This window comes from Symphodus melops (assembly GCF_947650265.1).
Source record: "Symphodus melops genome assembly, chromosome: 15".
Classification (NCBI taxonomy): Eukaryota; Metazoa; Chordata; class Actinopteri; order Labriformes; family Labridae; genus Symphodus; species Symphodus melops.
Genome location: NC_136705.1, coordinates 1,630,918 through 1,653,003, shown reverse-complemented (window position 1 = coordinate 1,653,003; position 22,086 = coordinate 1,630,918). Strand labels below are relative to the sequence as shown.

Here is a 22,086-nt window from a genome sequence, read left to right as displayed (position 1 = left end):
CTCCTCTGAGCGGAGGCTGGAGACAGGAGCAGGAGGACGAGGCGCTGACGTTGAGTTGGGACGCTTTCTGCTGTGAAGTGCGGCGTCTTTCTCTCAACAAGTGGCTGATGGATTTAATGCACTTGGATAGCATTTGCACACTGAGCTCATTAGCGGGCGGGCTCACGGGGCTTTGTGTCCTCCGCTCGGAGGATTTACAGCTCTGATGAGACGCTCTTAATCAGGTGAGCGTGACAACTGTTGATTCCTCATGTTTGTTCTTTTGTCACAACATCACAAGATCACGGCTTAACGGAGACTTCTTCAGGTCGGAGGAGGAGGAGGAGGAGGAGTTTTAACACGTTCACGAGTTTCCTGCAGTAAAAGTTCCTCAAAGTGTCGGATTTAAAAAAGAGTCTCTGAGGGATGTTTCTTTCCGGATGTGGAGAAACTGAAACCATCCGAGAGCAACAGGATGAAAATAATCATTGGATCAGTCTGCTCTGAATCTGAGCTGAGTCTTTATTGGTCTTCTGTGTTCATGACGCTCTGCAGGCTCGTCAGGATATCCAGAATTTAAACTTCAGATATGAAACTCGTCGAGATCAAACAGTATCAACACCTGTTTCTATACAGCAGCTACACATGGAGTCATTTCAGGTTCTGTTTAAACATTGAAAGCAAAGTCTGAAGGGTTCTTTCTGTGTGCTCCATGTGAAAGGAGCAGCAGAGGAAACGTCTCTTTGTCGTGTTAATGTCTCCTCCGTTCGGGTGGAAATCATTCCTGATGTTTTGAATGATGCAAACAACGGTGTCGGCTTATTCCCCGAAAACCAGCCGGAGCTCGACAAGGAGCCGGCGGTACAGATGTTTGTGTTCGGATGTCGGAGGATGCAGAGTCCAGGTCTCTGAGCGGATCTGCTTTAAAGTGTGTGTGTGTGTGTGAGAGAGCTCCAGGGAGGTGAATAAACTCTGTGTCTGCTCCCGTAGCGTCCTCGGCTGTGGAGCTTCCAGCTCGTTTGTCTTTCAGCAGATTTCTGTCAGCGTCTCCAGGATGAGTGTGAACAAGCAGCTCCGAACACAAAACGAGACGAGCTGAAGACAGGAGAGAGAGAGAGAGCTGCATCCATCTGAGCCGTGTCACACAGCTTACCTTCGTCCCTCCTCTGCCTCTCGCTGATAAAGTGACAGCACTGACTGACGAGAGGAGGGATGGACTCGACTCTTTCTCCTCTGTGAGAGGAGAGCGCTCTCCTGATGCCGCTCTCTCCGTCCCCTGAGAGCGTCCACACTGCGGCGTGCTGTCATTGGTGTGGAGGTGAGCAGCAGGCTGCTGAGGCGGGGGGGGGAGGAGGAGGGGTGGAGGGGGGGCTGATGGAAATAGGTGGCGGTTTATTCTGGAGGCCTGCTGGGTCACATCAACCCTGCACGTCTCTCTCCGTCTCAACCAAAGCAGAGAGGGCCGCCGCGGCCGGGCCAAGTTTGGGGGGGGGGGGGGGGGGGGGGGACAGATGGTCCATTTTGGAGGCGGGCCACGGCTCAGCGCTCTGTGTTCACGGGGCTCTGCAGGAGCAGCCGGGAACAAACACACTCTCCTTCTGTTGGGACGCTCTGGGACCGACTTCTAAAACTAAAGCTGGAGTATGTGCGCTCTGATGCTAACGCTAGCTGTTACATAACGTTCAGTAAGTGCTTCGTGACAGCTCTGCGACTCACATCTCTAATAACACGGCATCCATCGGTCACATCAGAGACGAAGCATTAATACTGTATCAGAGTGGAATCTCTCAGCGTTACCTGGAGCCAGTTTACCAGCGCTGATGACGTTTAGCTCGACTCCCTCGCTCCCGCCCTGCATGTTCTTCATTCTCGTGTAAACCTGTCAAATCTGTCGTCCTGTCTATTTAAATTCTCCGATCACCCTGAAACTACTAAAGGACAATGGCGGCGTGCTGCCTGGCAGGCGCCGGGCGCACAGCCAGCTGGCAGGCCAGCGTGGAGGGGAGACTCCCATGTGGAGTGGAGCCAGCACCTTCACACCAGGCTGGGTCCAACTCGGGAACGGGGACCCGTGCAGCTCTGCTCATCTTCAGAGTGATCGTTCGGAGCGTGCGTCAGCGCTGGGGTCGAGGTTCAGATACCACCTGCGTCTTATCACAGCCCGCTGGTCAGCTGGGGTCAAAAAGAGCTCCGCCCTCTGGTCATTTCGACCTCTGGACACCGTCGTGATGAACGCGTCGAGCTTCAGACTGTTTGTTGCTGCATCAATGGATGAAGTGACGTCGTTTGTTTAAGACGTTTGTCTGCGATTCAACCAGCGACTCTGAAAGTCTTCAGTTGTTTCCAGAGAGGCAGAAACACACACACACACACACACACACACACACACACACACACACACACACACACACACACACACACACTCACACACACACACACACACACACACACACACACACACACACACACACACACACACACACACACACACACACACACACACACACACTCTAACCGCTCCCTCCTGGCACGTTCCTTCTCTTTGTCTCTCACTGAGCATGTGGTTGATATTACCCGATCTGAATGTTTGCAGGAAATGAAAAGAATTTACCGTGTGCACTTTCTGTTGGGTAAACACTTACTGTTCCCCCCCCCCCCCCCCCCCGAAACCAAACGTGATGGACTCAGAGCACCAGCGACCCCTGTGCTTTCACACAGTCCAGATGGAGCTACTGTTAGCACGCAGCAGAGCAGCCTCTCCGTGCACGCCGCTCACATGACACACGAACGTCCCGTCTGAAGCACGGGCAGACCGCCGCCTTTCGTTTAGCTCCACAGGTGAGACGACAGAGCAGATATGAGGCGCAGCTCTACACCGTCATACATCTGAGGACGGCTGCTCCTCGGTCTTATCCTGGTATGAAGCAGCTTCCTGTCTGCACAGATCGCCGCCTCGCCGTCTCACCCGGAACACTCCGAGCTTTATATAGGTCATGATTGTCTTTTGATGCAGCGCTCATGCCGAAGGTTAAACTCCCAGAAACACTGCATCACTTGTTTGATGAGTTCGTGCACCTGGGGCTCTGATTGGGCGTCGGTGGTCGAGGGTATTTCCCAGAGTGCATTGTGAGGCCTGTTTCCTGGAGAAGGGTGAGACAGTGAGAGTGTTTGTTTACTGTGTGCTGTCTGACCTCCTTTCTTTATCTCTGCTGCTGATTGTTCCTCTGCTGCAGGGTCAGCTGGGGTCACCCCCCACCCCCACCCCCTGCGCCCTGCGGAGCCACACGTATGTGCGTTGGTTTGTCCTCGTAGCTCTGCTGACGGACGCCACGTGGCGGTTTGAGTTCTGTTCTGTCGTTTTATCGCCCGTTTGTTTGTTGTCACGTTCGAAACACAACGCTGTTCAGCGGTCCGATCCCTGAACTCTCAAACTAAACTTCAAGGACAAAAACATGGCGTCGTCTGGTGACGCAGCAACACAGTGTGTCTTAAAGGGACAGTACACACTTTAACCTTCTCTTTGAAACGTGTTTCTATGTGGAGGTTTCCTTCATGGCGAGAACAGCTGTCCGTCTGTCACTCACAGATTTAAGACATGAACTTCTGAGCTGAGATTAGATGACAGAAAAGGTGTGAACACGGAGAGACAGACGTCTCTTCTTTTAACACGTTTGACGAATCTTCAAATCAGTTTGTTTGACCTGAAAGTCAAACAGGTGAGAACTGTTACCATGGTTACTGGAGACGCTACCGAGTTTGTTTCGTGACCTCTGTCGGTGTTAATGCCGTAAAGAGATCAGAGTGGTGTGTGGTGACTTAAAGGAACCAGCACGCCACTTCCTCGTCCTGTAACGTCACGCTGCAGCTCGTGCAGGTTTTTATTCTGCATTTTTAATGAGAGTCTCTGGTGTTTGAGCAGCAGACCTGGACCTGGACCTGGACCTGGACCTGCGTCCTCTGTTTGATCCTCTTTAATGGATTAAAGTATTTGTTTTAATTCTGCAGTTTAGGACTTATGTAACTACACTGAACGCCGACACGTCTCCATGTGAACATGTTGAAGCATAAACAGGCTGTTTGTGTATCAGGTCAGCTCAGGCAGCTGGCTGGATGCAGAGTCTGACCCTCCATTAAAACCTCTGCAGGCGGGTGTTTGGCTGGTGGTCCGAGCACAATGAGAGAGGGAGGAGCTGGATGATTGGAGTTATGACGGCCTCAGATGGTCGGCGTTATCACGGCGTGCATGCAGGGGAGGGATCAGTGGTTAATGGTGGAGCTTTAGCATCGAGGCTAACGTGAGAGTCCTCCCTGGTGTGAGGCTGAATGTGGGAGGAGATGAAAGAGGAGGGAGATGAATGGCACACACACACACACACACACACACACACACACGCACACACTCATGGTGCTCTCTCTGGTTATGGCGGCTCTTTGGGAAGATGGCGAGCTCGTGTTCCCAGGCCCCTGTAATGAACTCTCAGGGATAACATCACCCCATTAATTGCTTCTGTGGTTTAATGGCATGAATATCTTCGAGCGAGCTTTGGCAGAACTCCCGTTCTTTTCTCTTCTCCTTAACCTCACATTCTCCGTCGCTTTAACTCACTTTAGGTAAAGACGCGCTCCGGTGGAGCAGAAACAGAGTCTGGTTCCAGTCTTACACCCTCCTCCTCTTTCTGTACCGCCTGTTTTAAACTGCTACACTCTCCGTTAATCATTGATCTCTAACACTTGTGCTGCTTCGGAGAGGAATGTTGCCTTTGTTCTGGTGCATGTCGGACCGTGTGCACGACTAAAGCTGCACTACAAAGAAACCTCTCCTGGATTTGTTGCCATGGTATCCCAACAGGTGTCGATGTTTTATTTTGATTAGAATCCTGTCAAAGTGTTCATCATGGCGGCCCTCTTTCTCCACCTGACACACACACACACACACACACACACACACACACACACACACACACACACACACACACACACACACACACGCACACGCGCTCCTCAGGGTCGTCTCACAGCGGAGGATTGAAAACGGAGCTCCCACCTTGTTTGAATTCGAGCCCTCAGAGGCAGAAACACCAACACGGCGTGCAGCGCGAGTCCGACGGCGCTCGAGTGTGATGTGACGGGGAATGTGATTCATTGTTTTGATTGGGAGTTTATTGCGGGATCAAATGGCGGTCAGTGAAGCAGAAGGAACGCGCCTCCAGGTTTGTTTGCTTTCCGCTCGGATTCGTTTCCCCTCCTTCCTCCGGTGTTGATGATGAAGGTAGTGTTACACGTCCGAATGTTTCAGAGCTGCAGACGGGCGACAAAGACGTGAAACAGAATAAAAAGGATACAGATCTAAATGCACACAGGCCACCATGTGGTGCACGCTGTAGCTTCAGTGTTTAGCCAGCTCTGCATGTGGTGGACACTGTAGCTTCAGTGTTTAGCCAGCTCTGCATGTGGTGGACACTGTAGCTTCAGTGTTTAGCCAGCTCTGCATGTGGTGGACACTGTAGCTTCAGTGTTTAGCCAGCTCTGCGTGTGGTGGACACTGTAGCTTCAGTGTTTAGCCAGCTCTGCATGTTGTGGACACTGTAGCTTCAGTGTTTAGCCAGCTCCGCATGTGGTGGACACTGTAGCTTCAGTGTTTAGCCAGCTCTGCATGGGTCTGTAAAGCTTTCTGCGTTCTAACCTCTCTCCATGTTTCATCTCCAACATTGATCCTAGTTTGAGCAGCTTTCTGCTGCTGGAGCTTATTAGAAACATGCAGAGGCTTTTTAGCTCGGGTACAATCACTTCTATCTGAAGCAGTTCCACTGCCCGCTTCCATCGCTGCAACACCTGTTGCTGTTGATAACTGCTCTCATATCTGGCAAACCCAGGGGCGTCCAAAACGGCCTTCAAAGCCCCGCCTACCTTCTCTGGTCCAATCAAATCCAGAGCATTCAGGAGCAGAATCTAAAGTTAGAAGGAGGACATACTGGCTGCTGCATTGTTGTCAGAGAAGCTTCAACACAGCAGGTTTCCTTCATGACCACAGAGGAAGAGAGAGCAGCTCTCTGATTGGTCCTTTAAGATGACTGCTCGTATTGTTTTAAAACTTGTGGTGTGTTTTTTTTAAAAACATTTTGACATCCCTCGTTGAGCTGTGACTCCACATAAGAACGGCTCGGCTTCTCGTGGTAATGCAGAATGACTCACTGGATGATGAAGTCCATGAGCTGGAAAATTGCAGTAATCATCTTGGCCTCTAACCTACATAGCGCCTTAATTTAGCTGCCGGAGGCTGAGTGCATCGCAGCCCCGCCTCGGCTCGGGAGGTCGCGGCGTCTTGGGGACGAGGCCAGCTACCATCACTTCCTGTTGCTGAGAACAGAGGAGCATTAACATGGCTCAATTACAGCCAGCTTTATTAAAGATAATTGAAGATAATCACAGGTCTGTGTCGGCCCCCCGGCGCTCAGAGAGGACCAGCAGCTCTGTTGGGGCTAAATCAACATGTTTGAGTCTGACCTGAGGGCCAGTGGGCAGGACGCTGCCGAGGACGCCATGGGGATTTCTTCACTCTGATCATCAGATGGTCATGCAGAGTGAGCGTACCTGCACATCCTGATATCCTGCTCTCATCACGTTCAGCGAAGGAGACAGCAGGAGACGTTTAGAAAGCGACGCTCAGGTCTCAGACGTGACAGAGAATCCCTCCGAGCTGCGACGGGCCTCGTCGTTCGTGAATCGGCACGCACAGGTTTCGCCATCGAGAGCGTTTTTAAAGGTTCGTGACGTGCTCCTTCTCTCCCAGAATGCAGCGGGGCCTCATTATCTGAAGCTCTGTCAGCTCTGCGTGGAGTCGAGTCATCATGTTGACAGGGAGCGGCGGGCGTAAGCCAACAAACACCAGGGGGCGAGCGACCGGTGTTGAGCCGCCGTCTTCCTGACGACCTGCTGTTTGCTCTCTCGTCACGACGACGTTGTGATTCCAGCGTGGCGTTCGAAGTGAAGTCGGTCAGTGTCCCGAGTGTGTCCGACGTTGGCGGACATGATGGTGCGCTCTGGTGAAAATAGCCTCTCAGTGATGGAGCATTAATCCCAGAATGGTGGACAGAACGTGTTCACTTCTTTGACAGCACATTAATATCCGCCCGCCCTTTAATCAGCACGCCATGTCAGGAGTATTTTAGGAGCTGGCAGAGCGTCTCGTCTCTGGACGAAGCCAGATGAAAGACAGAGCGTCCAACATCGGAGACAGAAAATGAATTCATTACTGTAATTAGGCCTCTCTTTCTCTCCCCTGTCTCCCTCGCCCTGTCCTCCATGTCCGCCTTGTGTCTTAAACAGCCGTAATGGCGACACATTTCCCCGCTAATAACGGGCTGTTGGTAAAGCGGGCCGCCCTCCCTCCATCTGCTGCCTCCTTTAAACACTCGACACACAAAGAGAGGACAGAAAGCAGCCCTCCTCCAGGTCGCACGCATTCTGCTGACCACACCGCTTCAGGCCGCTCTGCTGGTGGCGGCGGGGGGGGGGGGGGGGGGCGGAGCGGGAGGGCTACAACTGTGCTCATTAATCACTGTCGCAGAGAAAGTAGCTAATAGAAGGGGGAAAGGGAAACAGAGACCACCATGTTCTCGATGTGAATTAAAGCCCCACTCACCCTCCTCCTGACCCCTAAAGGTCAAAGGTCAAAGGTATCTTTATTGTCCCCACAGGGAAATTAGTTTGCAGGAAACACATAGACGGCACTAAAAACAATCCAACATTAATACCAGGAACATGCAACACACACACACACACACACACACACACACACACACACACACACACACGGCTCAGCCTGGAGTTTAAATATCAGAGGATAATCACACCTGAGCTTGTGTGTGTGTGTGTGTGTGTGTGTGTGTGTGTGTGTGTGTGTGTGTGTGTGTGTGTGTGTGTGTGTGTGTGTGTGTGTGTGTGTGTGTGTGTGTGTGTGTGTGTGTGTGTGTGTGTGTGTGTGTGTGTGTGTGTGTGTGTGTGTGTGTGTGTGTGTGTGTGTGTGTGTGTGTGTGTGTGTGTGTGTGTGTGTGTGTGTGTGTGTGTGTGTGTGTGTGTGTGTGTGTGTGTGTGTGTGTGTGTGTGTGTGTGTGTGTGTGTGTGTGTGTGTGTGTGAACAGCTGAATATTCGACTCAGACTTTACCCGGAGTTCTTCTCGTTACTCGTCCTGCAGAACGTCTAAGTGACATCATCACGCCTCTCTCCGTGTCTTCTGCAGCCCGACACGGACGACAGTGAAAAGCCGCTCACGCGTGCTCGTGCACTGCGCTCCCACTTTGTCACTTTCTTTGTTCCTCTTGTTGTCAGTCACCCGTGAAAGCCCGGCCGTGTGAATGTCACCGCTGATGAAGCCGTTTGCACACTCGGACTGTGAGTGTGAACACAGTCTGACATTTGAGCTTCATTTAGTTTGAGGAGACGAAGCAGAATTCAAGCGACAGGTTGTCTCTCTCCAAGTATTCCCAAAGTTAACATCCAGACGTGACGTTGACGCTCAGCTCGTCGTGCGTCAGCTCGATGCATTTCGACTCGGTGGACACCTCTCTTACCCGCACGTGAGTCCGTAAATAGTCAGGAACATCAAACTTTGCTTTTCACTTTTAATGTTATTTTTAAATTCAGTAAACAAACGAGCTTCACAGCTTTGACCTTTGACCTCTGCAGACACAAACTGCGGGAGGAGGAGGGGAAGCAGCAGAGTCCTCTTTATGACGCCATAGTGAGAATCAGTGTGTTTGTATGAGTGCTGCGTGCGGTTGAACATCATCTGAACGTGAACTGAAGAGAAGAAGAAGAAGAAGATGGCGGAGAACAGGAAACAGGATGCAGCAGGTTGATTAGAGCACGGAGATGGTCGAGGTGGCGAGTGTGGAAGCACTAAAAGACGTGCGTATGAAAGCGGAGCGGCGTCTGTATTGTTCTGCACTCTGCAGCCTGGCCTCACACTTCATTATTCATCCGTCCTCCGACTGTAGCAGACAAACATATTTCCCTGAACGCTCTCGGTGCTCCGTTAAGCATGCACACGACACGCACACACACATCGACGCTGCTCGCCAACCACGCTCTTCATAAGGACGTGTGCAGCAGGAGAGCGGCTCTGTGCTGAGTTGACCTCAGTGTAACTTAGAAGGTATCATTATCAATCTTCTCCTGCACATTTGGGTCATGCATGCATTAACCTGCATGTGGCCCAGGCAGCAGCAGCAGCATGATTTAATATTACACAGTTTCATCCCCAGTGCATTCGCTCGAGTCTGGCTGCTAGCTAATCTTCATGTGGCCCACATTTCCATCCCAAAATAGTTTCCCCCCCCCCCTCCTCTGAAGCATTAAATGAGAAATGTAAACAGTTGTCTGGGAACAGAGGCGGTCATATTAAAGGCCATGTGGAAAGAGCTGCAGCAGAGCGGGGAAAACCCGGCCGGACTTCATCCTGTTCACAAAGAAATCTCACCAACACACAACAATGTTTTAAAGACCGTTTAACTCTCTGCCGCTAAAACACAAACCAGATTGACACCTGTTTTGTTACCATGGCAACACAAATCGAAGACCCAACACACTCGGTACAGGATGATGTCTGGTTTTTGTTTTGACAAACTTTGCAGACAAACTCCTGAAACAGTCACATTGTTTCTCTCTCTCTCTCTCTCTCTGTCTCGCTCGCTAGGGTTGTTTCCAGAGGGGCGACCAGTTGTGTCATGGGTCCCCCTTTTAACCTTTTTGGCCACCCCTGTTGCAACCCCCAAAATCCTTCACCCTGATTGGCTATTTGCCAGAGGTGGGACTGTGTTGCAACAGGCAGCTCATAGTTTGCAGATGTTTGTTTTAAACGGTGACTTTGGACGGATGCGTGCAGCTGTGCGCCCCCCCCCCCCCCCCCCCCCCCCGCACAGCGTCGTCAACGTGTGGCCACGCCCCTGCTCGCTGCAGCTCACCCATCGATTACTGACATAAAGATTTCATCATTTTGAAACATGTCGTTGGACGAGCATTGCAGAGGAGCTTAAAGGCTTAAACGCTGTAATGTGTGGTGTTTAGGTGCTCTTCACTCGTCCCTATACTGATAAACATGACAGACAAGAAATGGAAACACAGCCGTCGGGGACTTTGCTGCACTTTCACTGAAGCGGGAGAGTTTGTAACTGAACGTTGTTTTTTACTTCTTTCTCTTATTTATTTTGTGCTTTGAGAAGGTTTGGAGCATCACGTCGATCTTTAGCTTTGTGCTGTTGTGACTCGGTTGTCTGGACCGGGTTTCTTGTGGTGACTTGAGACGTCACCCTGCGTTTCTTTTTCAAAGTATAACATGAAATACGAAAGTAGAAAAGGGACGAGTCGGCTCCTTTTCTCTGCGATGCCGAGGTGTCCTCGTTAAGTCTCGGGGGGGGGGATTTCACATGAGCGCAGTAGCAGCAGAAACGAAGCAAACGACCAGCACTAAAGAACAAGAAAAAAGCATTTAGGTCAAAGTGGCAGCTCGCGGTCTCTGCTGCAGCACGTGTGACACCTCGACTCCTTCAGTCCCAGTGGAGGAAGCGTAGATGGACGAGAGAGGATCCTGATGCAGCCGCCGGTTAGCTTCCTCTGCAGAGCAGAACAGTCTTCGTTTTGTATCTTCTGCAAAGAGACTTCTCTGTGCTCATGTTCCTCTCAATGTACAAACACAGTTTTCTGTCTGTACTTTTTCAAACTTGAGAAATATTTGCACGACAGAGAAAACTCCTGTGACAGAAAAGTCATCGGTGGAGTTTGGCATCATTTCACAACACGTTCTCTTTATATATTTAATATTTTGGAGTGACGTGGACAGATTAAGAGTTTGATTATTTACAGGATGAAACAGAAGTCGGCGGTGTTCTCTGGATGTTTGGTGACAGATGAATAATGTCAAAAACATGTTCTCCTTTTACCCCGTTTATTGCCCCTGGGTGTCTCTGGTTGAACCAAACTGGTTTCCAGTGATCGAGTCTTTGATTTTGTGAAACCACGTGAGTGTGAGCGCCTGACGTCTGAAAGAGGAAACTCAGGCGATGTGTTCATTCTCAAACTCTCTGTTAATTATTCCCCTGCTTAAACTGCACAAAGGGAAAGCACCTGGTTGAACTCTGACCTCATGCCTCACTACATTTTGTTGATCTTTCATCAAACACACATCAGATAAAAGGTCAGGTTGGCGTCGACGTGCAGAACCGTCTGTGGTGCAGAAGCTGCCTGCTCGTCGCGCTGCGAGCACTTCAGATCAGATATCTGTACATGTGATCGTTTAGCTGAACATCTGCCTCTTGTTGCTGTAATTTGCTCCTGCACCATCTGTTTGGCATCGCCTGGAAGCACCAACAAAGATGGACGTCTATCTAGTTATAAAACCCACAATGAGCTCAGTTCAGTGAATCAGCCCTGCGCTCCGCTCGGCGGTCGTTTGTTGAGAGATAACGGTTAGCATGTTAAAGTAGGTCAGCGGAGTGATCATCTTTACGGCTGGTTTCCTTTTCAAGCAGCTTGTTCCTGTGTTTAACGTCAAAATGTCTCCGATCTCGCTGTGTGCTAACATGTCTCTCTGGTGTTTTTGTTTCTGTGCCACAGATCGGACGCTCCCAGCTGTCGTTCGGCGTTTGCGGCACGCTGTGAGGAAGTGCCGCTCAGACGCTCGTCCTTGACATCCAAATGCTGCGTGTGGATCGTCGAGCCGGCCGCCTTCTGTGAGTTATGACGACGGCTGCTCGTCCTCCGCTCAGCACTGAGAAACATCACATGATGTGATGAAGAGGGGTGCTGGAAGTCTGCTCTTCAAAGAGTCCGCCGGCAGGATATGAGTATTTTGAGCCCCGTGACGGATAGCAAATCAAACCTTGTGGGAATTGTGGGAGGCCCAGAAGAATTCTCCAGAGTCATGCAGTCAGAGGAGCTGTTCAGCAGGAAACTCAAAGCCCTGAACGGCAGCATGGGACCGCCAGTCTCCAACATGCAGGGGAAGCCTGACGTCACAGGAAAAACAAACGGTACTCCAGCCATGCCTAAGATGGGAGTCAGAGCGCGGGTGACAGAGTGGCCGCCGAGGAAAGACGGATGGGACGGACGGCCTTCACCGAACTATCAGAGTGTGATCCCCGTGTTTCAGAACGGACAGCAGGATCACGCCGTGGAAATACTGGAGCAGGAGCCGGTGTGTGTGGAGCTGGAGTACTCGGACAAATACACGCTGAGCGACCTGCTCAGCCACTCGCCTCTGAAGGGTCTCCACCCCATCCGTCAGCGCAGCAACAGCGACGTCACCATCAGTGACATCGACTCCGAGGACATCATGGACCAGCACGCCGTCAACCCGAACACCGGGGCGTCGCTGCACCGGGAATACGGCAGCACGTCGTCCATCGACCGACAGGGTCTGAGTGGAGACGGCTTCTTCACGATGCTCAGGGGCTACCGAGTGGACACCCTGGACCACCGCAGTATACCACCGCTAGGTTTCCCTGAGCTGTTGCGCTGCGACGCCTCGCTCTCCCCGAGCCTGCAAACGGCGGCGCAGATCGCCCGGGGCGAGATAGTCCACATTCCAGGATACGACTACATAGACAGCTCCCTCCTGTACAGCCAGGAGCGGGAGAAGTCCTTCATGAGGCGTCTCAAATCGGAATCATCGGAGACGTCTTTGTTCAGGAAGCTTCGGACCATAAAGAGCGAGAGCGACGCCCTGCGTCTCTCCTTGGAGGAGGACAGACGACCACTCAGCTTTCAGAAATGCTTTGCGCATTACGACGTGCAGAGCGTCCTCTTCAACATCAGTGAGGCCGTCGCCAGCAGAGCCAACCTGAGCCAGAGGAAGAACACTACGACTGGGGCGTCTGCGGCCTCAGCTGGACCCGGAGCTGGGGGACTTCCTGGGGTTGGAGTCGGGTCTGGACCAGCAGCGGGATCGGACGCCGGAGCAGCCGGATGTAGCGGTGGAAATGTGCCCATGTTTGAGTCTCCGCTGGGCAGCAGGGAGGACTTGAACCCCAAAGAGAACCTGGACGCCGACGAAGGCGACGGGAAGAGCAGCTCTTTGGTGCTGAGCTGTCCTCACTTTCGTAACGAGATCGGCGGCGAGGGCGAGAGGAGGATCTCGCTCTCCAGAGCCAACAGTTCAAACTACAGCGGCATGTCAGAGAGCTGCTCGTTTGAGTCCTCTCTGAGTTCCCACTGCACCAACGCCGGAGTGTCTGTCCTGGAGGTGCCGAGAGAAAACCAGCCAATCCACAGGGAGAAGGTCAAACGCTACATCATCGAGCACATCGACCTGGGAGCGTACTACTACCACAAGTTCTTCTATGGAAGAGGTAAGGAACTTTTCTTTTTATGCTTTTAGACAAAACAATGTCTTTTATTTTCATGAGCGATGGAACCAAATGGTTCTGAAGCTTTAAAAGCACGGAGCAGAGAAATGATCCATCACGAAGATTCAACGTTCAAAAGTGCAGAAATATGTTGGAACGATTCGCCTCTGAAACGTAAACAATGTTTTATGTGTAATTTAGACTCATTTTTTGATAACTCAATGCAGCCCAGATGCCGTGATTCCAAACAGGTCAAATCAAATAGCTTGTGAACATTTGATTGAAATCAGAAAAAAAGCAGCAAATCTTTCAAATTCAGAATCCCGAAGCAGCAAATATTTGATCCCTGCTCCGACAAATACCGGAAGTTTAGGATGCTAAAAAAAGGTTTCAGACTGATTTCCTCTGATTGGATGAATCAGCTCTGGATGATATCGGAGAATGAGTCAAAGCTGAGGACTTTCCAGGCCCTAATGCATTTCCTTGAAACAACACTTCACACAATGCTGTGTGAGAAGAAGTTTCCAAAATGGAACAGCCTCCCTTCAGTGGCTCGGATATCTTGCAGCTTGCAGCCCAGTTATTTTTATAGGAGTAGATGAAATCGGGGGGGGGGGGGGGGCAGAACAATAGCCGGCTTGTGTTGGGTGCGAGGGTGTAGGTTTGACTTCCTCGGGAGAGGAGCGGTCATGTCCTCCCTGTGATGTGGAGAGTCTGTGATTAGTCATGTGAGCAGAGAGAGGTGAGCGACAGGCTGTGCTGCAGCTGTTCCCCCGCGGGGGCCGCTGGGTGTGAGGACCCCTCCTATGAAACGTTGAGGGTCAGCAGAACTATGCCGAGGTCCAGAGCCCCCTCATTAAAACACCTTAGAGATGCTGGAATTACATGCCGACCCTGGACCGTCCGAGCGTGACACGTATCGGTTCTCCTCACTGTCTGAGCGTCTGTATTAGCTGCTCTCAGCAGATTGAGTTTCCCATTCTTGAGGCTCCGCAGCAAACAGCTGCTTCACCTTCCACTCAGGGAGAATCCTGACCTTCTCCGAAAAGATTCTCCGTGTTATTATATTCTTTAACCGAGGTTCAGTGTTTCCATCGCTGGAGTCCAGGAGGAGGATTTTAAATGCCGGACGAGATTATCTCTTTTCACATTCTGCAGCATTTTTGGACCAATCAGAGAGTCCGATCAGATCAAGCAGGAGGACTTTGATGGTATAACCAAGGCCTTCTGTTGTGACGCAGCGCTCTTTACAACAAAGCCATTCACAGCTACATGAAGAAGGCGGCGACATAAGTCAGAGATATTCCTGCAGTTCTGATGCAAAACCGAAAACAGAAAAATCTCCTCCTGGAAGATACTGTTAAAAAAAAACGAGGAGGCAGAAGGTTTGGCCATAAAGCGGATGTTGGGATTTTATTTTTAGTAAAAGAAGATCTTCATGACAACAATGTTGTTTAAGTACTTAGCTGGGAAGTTTCTACAGCAACTTAAACAGAAAAGGTAACAGAGGTACGACAAGAAAAAAAAAAATCCTTCACACCTGTCTGAGTAATTTTCCTCTTCAAGGATTTTTTATGGCAAAAACAAGCTAAGAGTTTAGCTAGCTCGTCAGTTTATGTTGTTTCACTGAAAAGTATAGCTGAGTATCATCCGCATAGCAATAAAACTTGATGTAGTGTTTCCTCATAATACGACCAGCAGGACGCATATACAAGATGAAAATATCTGGCCCAAGAACAGAACCTTGTGGAACTCCATGACTAGCGTACGTGTGCAGAGAGGACTCGTTAAGAGAGCAAGCTAACGAATGAGATGCAAATCAACCTCTGGACCGACTCTACGCCCTCGTGAGCACCACCTACTGGAGTTCTGGTGCGTCTGCGCAGTTCTGCAATACCCTGCCTACAAATGCTAGTTGGCTCTTGCTAGCTACGATGCTACGTCGTCGATTCAGCACAGAAGCATAAATCTGACGTCTGTCCAAAAGAAAGTCGGGGATCATACAGAAGTGCTCTACTTAAACTGTACCATTGAACTTAATCTGTGAATTATTTACAGTGAAGTGTCACTTCACTCACTCCTCATCCCAAATCTGGGCTCGTTGTATTATATATTTAACCTCATTCTGTGTGGAAGCAGGCCGATGTATAATTGAAAGGCCCCGTGCTGCTGTCAGTACAGTTTTGTTTTTCCAGCTTTTACAGGAGATGTCATTTTCACAGCGTGTGGAAGTGTCCCTTTCCCCTTTTTTTATGAAGTGTCTCATCAGGGAGACAAATCTGTCATCACCTCCGCCTCGACCGCAAACACACACACACGTACATAAAAATAGACCAAACCCGTGCGCGCGCACACTCACACAAACATGACCGCGTGTCACCACTTCAGGGCAAGCTTTTATCAACCTGAGCTGAGCATCGATCCGATAGATCCACCCAAGCTTTTTTTTACACTCAGCAACAGGAGTGCTTCTCCCCAGGCTGCTTTAATGGACACCATGTTTGCCCCCCCCCCCCCGGCTGAACCTGTTACACACAGGTCAGGGTTACATACTGTACTGAGACACACGATGAAGTGCGCTTTGGATCAGGGCACTTCAACCATAAAGATACCCAACATGTGACTCACTGACCTTTCGGTGGACGGGTTGTTTTTCTTGACAAATAAAAGTTCATCCTTGACTCCTTGATATTCTCTGCTCATAGATCAGAACAAGGCGGTGTGCCGTGGCCACAAATTGACAGTTAAAGGCAAATATTTATGCCTCTGTTTCACTCCATTTTGTAATGTGCGCAGGTGGAGAGCTGAGGTGACGGTGTAATGTTCACACTGAAGCCCCAAATGTGCGTTTACAGGACGCCGGGCCTCGTGTGTCAAGTGAGAATTTAAAACCATGCACGGGGGCAGAATCAGAACCAGAATCCCTTTTTATTAAACATTTTCATATGAGGATTTTTTCAGTGCAAAAGAAAAAACAAGGCTAAAATAAAATCTAACATTAAATTGAAATAATAAACAGCGAGAGTTGCTTCACTCTTTGTCGAGGACTCATGACCTTCTTTAGCAGGTCGCTCTGTGCCTTTAAGAACGTTTCAGCTCTGTCACTGAGCCTTTGTATTTGCATCCCACAGCAGCACTGTATCTGGTGTTTTTTTAATCATGGCTCTGATAGCATTTGATTTTATTACGAAACGTAAAACAGACCCTTGTCACATCACATCTTTGTGGGCCAGTAGCGAACACGCCACACACCAGTCTGGGTCACAGATGGAGATATTTGGCCCTGAAATGAAAAATAAAGTCTCAGAGGGTAAAGTGTAAAGAATTAGGGACAGACAGAGCGGGTCTTTGACGGCAGATCAGCAGCGTGGAGTGACAGGAGGACAGAGAGTCGGCACTGTTTGACATGACAGTCACTAATCCATTTAGGAACCTTTTGGCAAATTGTCAAACGACAAACGATGAGCGCCAGCGACAAGATCTGGAAACATGTTGCCCACAAGCTTCCCTCTGTACTCGACACCGTCTTTGCCGTCAGTGTTCAGATGCAAAGCGGCCTCGTTCCAGCCGTCCTGCCACCGTTTGACCTTCTGCCTCACGGAGCATCATCCCCCCCTCAGTCCTCGTCTCTGACAGGCCGTGCATTCCTCAGATGGTTAACCCAGCATCGCCTCCGTACTGTTTATTATTCATGCATATGTGAGCTTTGCCCCGACGTTAATGCCACTGTGACAAGAACTCAGCATGGCAGAGATGTAACGTCTAAACTTGTGCAGGAATCTCTTTGCAGTGTCAGTGCTTTGATTCCCTGCTGAGCGTTTTCTTTTGTCGTCTCTTAAATCCCGGTCCTTTTCCCCGGCTTTAAACTGGATTAAGGAGTGTTTGCTCAAGGCAACGCTTTTTGTGTGCAAAGCTCTGCCTCTGCTCTTGACACACACACACACACACACACACACACACACACACACACACACACACACACACACAAACACACTCTAACCTCAACCTTTAAAAGACAAACAGAGTCTTTGTTTCCTGATCATCATGTCGACGGTGTTTTGACAGAGTATTAAGGAAGCTGTGATGACATACTTTTGATGTCGACAAGAAATGATTTCTGAGTCTTACAAGGCTTAAAGGACCAATCAGTGAGCTGTGTAGAGAGGTAAAAATGTGTGCTCAAACAGGCCGTTTGGAGATGTTCCCTTTGTGACATCACAGAGGGCAGTAGCCCCTCCCCCAGGTGGGTGACACTCTCACAGCTAGGTGTTTGTTCTGTCCTCTGAGTCTGCCTTCTCACCGTAAACAATAGGACATGGAGCCAGAAAGCAGCGAGTACACCCGAGCCCTTCCAGAGAGGGGGCGTGGCCAGACACAGCTCATTTACATATTTAAAGCTACAGACACAGAAACAGCCTGTTCTGAGCAGGGCTGAAATAGAGGGGTTTATAGACATGATCAAATACAGGATCAGAGTGGATTTTTATGTTTATTTCCAGAATAATACTTTGTTGACTGGTGTTTGTTTCGTGACAGAGGACGATGTTGTGCGAGTATCTGGGACAGTGTTGTCAGGTCGGTCGGGGTCAAACCTTTGAGGGATGTTTTATGATTTATTTACTTTTTAAATCCTCTTGCTGTCACTACAGCGCGGATTATAATCCTGAATGAATCATTTTAAATCTGCGCGGATCCCCTGCTGCTTTTTTAAAATCATGGTCATGACTCACCGGGTCCAAAGCTCACAGAACTCCTTTATGAACTCATAAAAAACCTTTAAGTACACGTTCAGATCCCCGTTCAGCCAGAGCTGTGATCTCGTAATGATGTGAAAAAGGTTTTTGATTCTTTTTCAGTTCAGCTAACGTGTTCTGAATCTGATCTTTCTCTCTTGCCGTACCTCTTTCAGAGCATCAGAACTATTTCGGGGTCGACGACAATCTGGGACCGGTGGCCGTCAGTGTCCGCCGGGAGCGTCTGGACGACGGGAAGGAGAAAGAAGGGATGCAGTTCAACTATCGGGTCACCTTCAGAACCAGCCAGGTAAAAACAAAATGTCTCCTGCTGTTTGTCTGGACTCTCTTCTCGGCTGCAGAAGCAGAATCTGCACAACCCGAACTCACGAGGCATGAAAGATTGTTGACCATAATTATTCATTAAAAATGATAAAAATCACACAGATTTATTCACCTGAGTTTGAATTAGAAACTTGAAACGTCCACAAAACACAATCAAAACATTTCCAAAAATCCAAGATGCATCTTATAAAGATATCGGCTGATACATCGGTGTCAATATTTCTTGTTTGTTGATTGTTTTTGCTGTCGGCCTCCAAGCGTCTCCTATCGGGCTTCGTTGAATCTGAATCTTTGTCACCTTGAGGTTACGTAAGCTTCGTCAGTCACTTTATTTTCCAACATTTTAAAGGGGATTATTCAAAATGAGGATTTTACTCGGCGTGTTCACATCTGCCCCTCCCCTCCCCCAGCTGCTCCCACCATGCATTTCACCTCGTGTAACACACTGTGACGATGTCATCAGTAAATGTGAAACCTGACGACAGTAAAGTCGACATCTTCAGCTCTCAGCTGCAAAAAAGAACGAGGTCTTTCTATCTGAGATTGATTCAAACGGGACGTAAAAGCAGCTCCCAGCAGGAGGTCTGTTTTCAGACAGTCGAAGTGTCGAAGTCAAGTATTGACCGTGACGTGCTTTTAAAAAGTTGTTTGTTGTACATTTCAACGTGACATCCAGCCGACGAGTCGCTCAGCGCTCACTCGTCCCTCACAGCAGTGCACAGATTCTTTTAGCTCCCCTGAAAACGAGTCCGCGCCAGGTGTGACTCAGTAAGCCGATCAGCCCGTCAGTGTCACACACACACACACACACACACACACACACACACACACACCATGATGAGTCCTCGCACTCCGATGCATCCTCTCAGTCCCCGATGGTACGAACCGGCCCCCTGATTGATGCTGGGTGGTCTCACCCTCTGAATAATTCAGGTGCAGCAGATGTGTCAGGCAGGAGGGTGTCACTGATATCCAGCACTGCTCCTGGTTTAAAGCAGCACTCCCACCATAAAACAATGTATCTGGGTCACGACAGGCCTGCAAGTAGCACGCACAAAGTGTTTTAACTCCCCGACCGCTGGAGCGACTGTTTGCATGCACTCCCATCATTTAGCCCCTGCCTCTCTGCCCCGCTCGCCCCTCGCTCGCCCCTCGCTCGCCCCTCGCTCTCTTTAGTAATCTGCTTGGGATGGAAAAGGACGTGAAAGTGTCTCTCATGTTTCAACAACAACAACTCCGAGTTACAGAGTGGGTGTGAGGAAGCTGTTTGGGTCGATTTTTACTGACACATTAATGATCTTAATAGTAAAACACCACTTAACGTGTAGTGCTCAGTTAGCCCGCCTTAATTATTTAACGAGCGAGCTCCTGAAGCTTCCAATGGAACTAATGGAGCCAGCGCCTTAAATAATACGGATCAACATGAACCACTGGAGCTCACTGCAGCGAGGGTGGATGGTGGACGGGTCCTCTGTGATCAGTGTGAGACGGGTCCTCTGTGATCAGGGTGAGACGGGTCCTCTGTGATCAGGGTGAGACGGGTCCTCTGATCAGGGTCACACGGGTCCTCTGTGATCAGGGTGAGACGGGTCCTCTGTGATCAGGGTCACACGGGTCCTCTGTGATCAGAGTCACACGGGTCCTCTGCGATCAGGGTCACACGGGTCCTCTGCGATCAGGGTGAGACGGGTCCTCTGTGATCAGGGTCACACAGGTCCTCTGTGATCAGGGTGAGACGGGTCCTCTGTGATCAGGGTGAGACGGGTCCTCTGTGATCAGGTGAGACGGGTCCTCTGATCAGGGTCACACGGGTCCTCTGTGATCAGGGTGAGACGGGTCCTCTGTGATCAGGGTCACACGGGTCCTCTGCGATCAGGGTCACACGGGTCCTCTGCGATCAGGGTGAGACGGGTCCTCTGTGATCAGGGTCATTAAATCCAGCAGAGAGCAGCCAATCAGATCTCAAGGTGGCATAAAAACATTCAAAACTTAAATCTGTAAAGATTTCAAACATTTTAAAGAGAAAATTAAAATAAAATAAAATGTAAGCATGAAAAGTCTTTTTTCAAAGCTTCATTGAGTAAATGGATGTGCAGTGAATTCAAGCACACGAAGCTGTGACTTAGCTACACTGGACTAAACAGTCAACATTTGTGTTTCAGCTGACCACACTGCGGGGAGCCATCCTTGAAGACGCCATTCCATCGACGGCGAGACACGGGACGGCCCGCGGCCTGCCGCTCAAAGAAGTGCTGGAGTACGTGATCCCTGAGCTGAACATCCAGTGTCTGAGGCTCGCCCTCAACTCGCCCAAAGTCCCCGAGCAGCTGCTGAAGCTGGACGAGCAGGGGGTGAGTGCAGCCAGACGTCCGCCATGTTTTCACTGATGAAGTAGAAGTGTGGCGTTCAGGGTCTCCGTCAGGGATCGGGGTTTTCTACATGAAGTGCCGAGTGGTCGATTTTGGCCGTTTCCGCTAAAACTAGCTTATAGCTTTACTCCATAAACCTGGAGTTCGGGTGGTCTAGCGGTTAGTGTGTGCACGCCCTGTACAGACGCCATAGTCCTCTAAGTTGGCGGTTCAAATCTAACCTGCGGCTTCTTTCCTGCATGTCATTTCCCCTCCTCCCTCTCTCTACCTGGTTTCCAGGCGTGCACATATAACCATATCCATCTCTTTGGATGGGTATCAAATATCCACGTTCATGCAAACACACAGCTGTAAAAGCTCCTGACTGAAGCTTCAGACTTCAAAGAGCCGACGTGTCTGTCTGTCTCTGCAGCATCGAAATCTCAAACTGTTCTTTGAAGGCTGAAAAGCCTCCGCACACACACACACGTGTTGTTAAAGGGATTATGAACGACCTCCTTTTAAAATTAGAAAAAGATGAACTGAACCATCTCCGTTTCCGACGTTTACATCAGCTCCAGGAGGAAGCGGGAGAGGCGGTAATCCGGTTAGACTAGCTCAAACCTTTGTCTCCGTTTATATTATCTCCTTGTAGACGAGCTCAGATCCCCCCGGTGGAAACGGAAGACCGTCGATATGACACTGAAATGAAATCAATATGAATCCCACGCTCTCTGCAGCCTGCCATCGACTGCTCCGACACGCCGAAGCAGAAGTAACTCACCTGCTGACGACTCACTCATGTGAGAGCGGCTGCTTTCGTATTCCTCCTGCTCGGCGCGGGCTGTCATCTCACATTACCTCCGTTTGAATCCCACGGTTATGAGCTCTGTATCACAGGTGTCATCGTGTGATCTTTAAGGCCTTTATTTTCTCTTCTAATAAAAGTGCGAGATGGAGAGCAGCGTGGGCGGACGAGCCGCTCTTCTTATCGCGCTATCAGAGAATTGGCGGCTTATTAGTGTAATTACATTCATTAGTGAGAGCCCATCCGTCGCTCTGACAGGAGAAAGGCTCTGATTAGAAAAAGTGTCATCCGTGTCCCTCTCGTCGGATAAGACTGAGTTGTGAACACAAGCAGGAGCTGTGCAGCTGTGATAAAACCAGTTAATGCACTTCAGCTAGCCAATTAGCCAATCAAAGCAACTTTCCATGTTGGAGCTAAGTTGCCTGATCCCTCGTCGTGCCTTTGGTTTGAGCGAGCGTCTGCGGGTACAGGCCGCGTTTTAAGACCAGCACTGACACAAGGGGGTAAAAAAAAAAGCACCAATATAAGCTAA

At 49.9% G+C, this 22,086-nt stretch overlaps 1 protein-coding gene across 1 annotated transcript in view; it reads left to right on the top strand.

The window, feature by feature from the left end:
- LOC306836308 (signal-induced proliferation-associated 1-like protein 2) overlaps positions 1-22,086 on the top strand; it is an 84,328-nt gene that overhangs the window by 17,268 nt on the left and 44,974 nt on the right. The window contains 3 exon segments of the mRNA XM_079363308.1: positions 11,591-13,323; positions 18,230-18,363; positions 20,561-20,749. Of these exon segments, the coding sequence (XP_079219434.1) occupies positions 11,817-13,323; positions 18,230-18,363; positions 20,561-20,749 (1,830 nt within the window). The 5' untranslated portion in view covers positions 11,591-11,816.